The 6,000-nt window shown below is 36.7% G+C and overlaps 1 protein-coding gene across 4 annotated transcripts in view; it reads right to left on the bottom strand.

The window, feature by feature from the left end:
* Positions 1 to 397: 397 nt before the first annotated feature.
* Positions 398 to 6,000, bottom strand: part of LOC149795010 (octopamine receptor 2-like) — a 96,336-nt gene continuing 90,733 nt past the window's right edge. For all 4 annotated transcript variants that reach the window (XM_089964670.1, XM_089964671.1, XM_089964673.1 and 1 more), the window contains one exon: positions 398 to 4,286. In XM_089964670.1, coding sequence (XP_089820796.1) covers positions 557 to 2,251 — 1,695 coding nt within the window. In that variant the 5' untranslated portion in view covers positions 2,252 to 4,286 and the 3' untranslated portion in view covers positions 398 to 556. The remainder of the gene's footprint in view (positions 4,287 to 6,000) is intronic.

The raw sequence follows: 6,000 nt of genomic DNA, 5'->3' as shown, positions 1-6,000 counted from the left end.
AATTTATTAAACGTCATAGAAATAAAATAGATAAAAAAATTAAAAAATCTATGATGTCTGCCACTGTTTTGGAAACTTAACTGGTTCTTAGCCTTATTTGTTTTCTTTTAATGCTTTGTGCTGAGGCTAGTGAATCAAATGGGAAAACCAGTCAAAGCAAAAAGACATGGCAACAATTTAATTACAACAAAGAAATCTAATATATCTGTTAGCCTTTCTAGGAAAATGAAACAAAAATTGTTTTAGCATGCTGATATTTAAGTACTGTTTTTGAATTTTTTCAAAAGTTTACTATATTTTAATGATCATTTTAATTATCGTGATCAATTTTGGTTTATTAATTAGGAAATTATCGACAGCTTCATGATTACCCATCAAAGATAATTGAAGATCTTAATATCAGCAATAATAATTTTATTCCAGAGAAGAGGCTTTAAAAGTTTTGTTATGAACATTTTTATCACAATAAAACAGTACATAATTTTCAACCTACCTCAGTATATTATGATGTCACATAAAGTGTACACATCATATGCATCTCAGCTTATTTTTTCAGTCACCTTGTTCTCCTTGTTTGTTTATAACATCCTAAAATTCTTTGAAATGCCTTTCTGAAATCCTCATTGAATATTGTGTACAGTATTGGATTCAAACTGGAATTCGCATATCCAAGCCATATTATTGTGGCTTGGAAATGTGGGTCTATTTCACAGCTTTTACAGAAACTTCGAATCGTATACATGAATAAAAAGGGCCACCAGCAAACACAGAAACAACCTATTATCATGGCCATGCGTTTTGTTGCGCGTTGCTCACGTAATTCGTATTTCTGTCTCACACCAAGTCCAGTGCTTCCCCGAGCATGTCGGGCACTCCAAGGGAAGAAAATGGATTTACTGTGTTTTTGTCGTAAGCACCGTGCTTCGGAATCCAAATCTGACGAGTCCTCATTGGTGATGCTCTTCTTTGAACGTTCACTTGGTGTTCTTTTATGCTTGTTTGGTTGTCCATGACTTTCACCGGGCACTCTCAGAGTACTTGTCACTGGTGTTCCATTTACATGAGACTCATTCTCGGCTTCAATCTTGGCGATGACACTTATGGCTGTCGTATCTGTGACCTCAATAGTAAGTGAAGCTCTTTTCTGAACTGGTTCAACTTGCGTATGCTTAATTAAATCAGGCTTATTTATCCTGTTCCCATCTATTTCTGGTGCGCTTTTGCGTCTTGGAGAAACATTGTTTCCATTTGAATTTGAAGACACTTTGAAACCATTTTCCTGTGTGCCAGTACGTGAGTGACGTTTCATGTTTATTGGTGTGGTTTGGGTTGCTACAGCACGCAGCTCAACATTATTTTCATCACTTTCCTGGTCATCAAGTCCTGCACCATCACTTTCAAAATCACTCTCAGATGGATACAAAACGCGCTTTCGCATTGGTTGCATTGAACGTGAGCGTTGTTTGAGAACATAAAAAATCCGCACATATAGAAACACCATGAGGCAAGTTGGTATTACAAAAGATCCCATTGCAGAATAAACAACATAGCTTTGCTTTGAGAACAGAACACACTGATACCTATTAATATCCACCTCATAATGGAAAAAACCAGGAATCATGTCTCGCCATCCAATGAAGGGAGCTATGGATACTATTATCGAAAACAGCCATACAAATATCACATACACGAGTGCACGGGTTGGTGATTTCCGTTCATGGTACCACACAGGGTAGACTGTTGCTGTGTAACGATCAACAGCTATTGTACAAAGTCCCCATATGGAAGCGGTACAGTAGAGAACATCGATGCATAGCCATATTGTGCACATAAGCTCTCCAAATACCCAGTATCCCAACAAGTCATACGTTGCAGAAATCGGCAACACTGAAATTGCTAGTAATAGATCACTAATGGCCAGGTTGCCGATTAGACAGTTTGACATGGACCGCAGTTTTTTGAATTTATACAATGCCAGGAGCACCAGTATGTTACCGATTATTGTCCACAGTGTGATGATGGCTAAAAGAAGGGCCACAATAAAGAATATGAAAAATGAGGAATACTTTAATGAACATAAAGGTGTTGTCAACATCCACATCGAGCTGTTTGAATCACAGACATGATCGCGATAACTGATATTGGTTCCCATGTATTTAGATTCATATGATATTGCGCTGTACAGTTGAATGTCTAAATTCTGAATGCTTTTATTCAGGTGAAAATGGGGAATATTTTCCAAAATTGCCATGATAGTTTCTGTTCCTTAAGGAAGTTGCAGTCAAGGTCTTCAAAATATTCTTTTTTGTATTGTCAAAAATTATTTTCTTTGTACATGAGAAGTCTTCAGAAATTTAACTTATCAGTGTCTGGCATAAGTATTTCATTTTGTCCATCTCTGACATCAAGTCTCTGTTCATCGATATCTATCTCTGTTCATTACATTAGGCCTTTATTTGCTGAAAATGAACTTATTTCATTGTCAGGTCTATAGGACAACTCTTGTTTGTGTTAATGAAAGATTTTCTATCAAAAGCTGTTTCTTGTCTAAATGTAATTGGCCATCCTGTAAAACATCATTCTTTGTTAGAATTTACATATTTTGGTGTCAAGCTTGGTTGTAGAATCCTCACATGGTCTTCTCTAATCTGTTGTCTTCGATCATCTGTCAAATCCCATTTAGCATTACTTGTAGCATTGGTTGGAGAATTTGAATTTTAAACACTCTTGGAATTTTTAAAAAATTTGCAGCTCCAATGACTTTTTTTCACGACTAATCCCTGATGTTACTATTGTAACAGATAAGTACTATATTATTAAGGGTGACTATAATGCAACATTTTTGCCTTTTTAATTTCACTAAATTTTCACAATGCTAGAGATAAGTTATGGTAATAACATTTGACTTCATTCAAGCAATATTTTCCATGAAAAGTTATATTTAGTTTTGTATATTGCTGTAAATAGACCAGCTTTTAATAAATATTGTGACATACGATCCCATACTAAGGATTTTTCATAGAATTAATTGTTTGTCAGGGAAATGACGAACCCATAAGATTGGTATAAATCTATCCTTTTAAGCTGTCTTGCCGTGGGTGAAATATCACACAAAAGAAAGCTGGATGTTTAAATCATACAACTTAGTACCAGTGGGCAACTATCATTCCGTCAGAATCTTATTAGTTATTCAATATAGCCAATAAATTAATTAGCCTCCTGTGTGCAGAAGACCGAAAGAAGAATTGATTCCTGTCAGATGCTTTTGTCAAAGTTCTTTGATTTAAGTAGATTTCAGCTTCATCCGCAGCTTATTGCTGTGTGAAATTAATTGTCGTGCAGTCTCAGCACCTCGGCTCAGTGGTACACTCTCCTACATACAACTTATTTCCAAGAACTAATCTTAGCATAGAATGAACCCCACAACTGAAGGCACAGACCTTTGCTGATTGGCTTAAATTTTAATTTTTTTTTAAATCACTAATGTAGCACTGTACTGAAATTGTTTTTCTTGTATTAAAGTCTCATCAGTTTATAATGGTTGTGTTACACATGAGGAAGTTCTTATGCTATAATGCAGTTGCTAATATAGTTTCTGGTGTGCAGTTTCTTGGAGAGTGACCAGCACAATTTAATTGTGAACAGAGATGGTGGCAAACTGTACACTCCAATCTGCAATAGGACTTTTTATGTAATGGTACTATATTCATTTATTATTGTTTACTATATGAAGTGTTTTCTACGGATTATTAAACATATGTTCCTGATTAACTAAATTTAACTAAAATGGCTTCAGTTATTTTTTTCCTCTTAATTGCATGTTTGATTTACATAAATAATTTGCCTTAGAATAGTAATTTTGCAATTTGCTTCAAGCCTTGTATGAATTCCATCTCAGGATATCAGATTCCTGCTCATTGTACTTCCAGGAATTAGCTTAGTAAGTACACATAATTTTCCTTGGAATTCTGAACACAGTTTGAATTTGACAGCTCCAGGAATGGCAAGTAATGAAATAGTGATTCCAGAACACTTAAAGGTGATTCTGCTGGTGACAGATGTCATTTCACTTCGTGCTTACACTCACTTGTCACATTGTTTCTCTTTATAACCATGTGTGCAAACTGGACAGCAAAATTCACAGAAATAAGTCGCAGGACATAAGACAGACTGACAAGCTTTCTTTGAAATCAATAGGCAGCATGCAGTGGCAGGCACCAAATCACTTAGTTCTTTGCATAACTTGATTGTTTCTCCTGTGACTTCTACTCAAGTGACAAGTCTGTCTGAAATGAGAAATATTGAATAGGCATCTTTCTCATGGGAAATAATAACTTTTGATATTATGTCTATATTAGATACATTCATTTTATTATACACCTTCCTTTGGGCAGAACTTATTATGATGATGTTAGGATGTCTCTCTGTCCTGTCTAAACATTAACCTGAGTTGTTGAGAATCTTCATATACAAAACTTAGTGGATGGCTTGCATTTGGAGAAAGGAAAAAAAGTCTATGGATTTTGAAAAAAGTCTAATGGATTTTGGATTCTAAGGTCAAAACAATTCTATATGAAAAAAGAAATATGGTTTCCACACAGTACTATTAGTTTTACATTGCAGATTTGGAACAAATGTTACTGGTGTCTTGCATGAAGGATAAGCAAGAAGCTGTAATTGAAAGAAGCAAAAGGGTTTCTGTATACACACATTTAGTTATCCATTATGTACCTCCACCAGAGTTGGCAATGACGTATGTGTTTTGTAAGTAAAAGCCTATTAATTTTGGGTCAGAAAGATCAAAGATCCAGGTAACTTTGCAAGAAGAAAAATGTTTTTTGGATCATAAAGTTTGTGGGGGGCTTGGAGGGCATGCCTTTATGAATGGAAGAGATCAAATGTCAGACTCACTGTGGCTGAAAGAAAAATTGTTTTTGCAGTATACCTACTATTTTAGAATAAATTCCTTGACCAAACTTTGGCTGGCTTGCAGGTATGGTAATAAAGACATATTTATGTTTTGGGGCCTAAAGTTCAGAGGTCATGGTAATAGTCTGATAAGAAATGGCTTTTGCACATTAAATTAAGTTCCAGACCACATACTCTGTCTAAAAGTTTTAACTCATTGAGATCTCATAATTGGTAATCTTCCATGCCAATCATACTGTATCATTATCTAATTAAAAGACTTTTGTCAGTAATCTCTCATGTCAGCCATACCATATTAGTGCCCATGTAAAAGCCTGATCAGTAATCTCCCATGCCATCCATACTGTATCCATGTCTAATTAGAAAACTTTGGTTGATAATCTCCCATGCCAGCCATACTATATTAGTGCCCATGTAAAAGCCTGGTCAGTAATCTCCCATGCCAACCATACTATATTAGTGCCCATGTAAAAGCCTAGTCAGTAATCTCCCATGCCAACCATACTGTATCCATTTCTGTGTGTGTGTGATTAGGATTTTTAACGTAGCTTTAACAATTTTTCAGTCATATCACTACGATATCTGCAGTGTGACAGTTTATAGTGATGTCTAGCACTGGGGCATCAAGCCACAGGCATGTATCATGATGTCCCTCCCAGTCAGATTATCCTGACACCAGGCGGGGCCCCGAGTGGCCGAGTGGTCTAAAGCGCTCTTCGTTACGGATCACTGCCATCTCACCTCTGTCTGTGGCGGTTCGAGTCTAAGATTCAGCCAATGTGGGCATGTGAGAAAGCCTGCCAGTAGCTTCTCGTGGGTCGGTGGTTCTTTCCGGGGTTTTCCAGGTTCTTCCTCCACCATTAATACTGGCCGCCATGTATAGCCTATCGTGCTGAAAAATGGCGTTAAACCCCACAACAACAACAACAACAACTGACACCAGGCCAACCAGTCCTAACACTAACCTCTTAATGCTGAGGGCCTAGCAAGGCAGCTGTTAGTAACATTTTTGGAAGTCTTTGGTATGACTCGACCAGGGTTCGAACCCATGACCTCCCGCTTCCAAGGCAG

Source organism: Sinohyriopsis cumingii, chromosome 7 (genome assembly GCF_028554795.1).
Source record: "Sinohyriopsis cumingii isolate HCF-2022 chromosome 7, ASM2855479v2, whole genome shotgun sequence".
In the NCBI taxonomy this organism is placed as follows: Eukaryota; Metazoa; Mollusca; class Bivalvia; order Unionida; family Unionidae; genus Sinohyriopsis; species Sinohyriopsis cumingii.
Note: the sequence above shows the minus strand (reverse complement) of the source record. Positions and strands in the feature narration are given on the sequence as shown.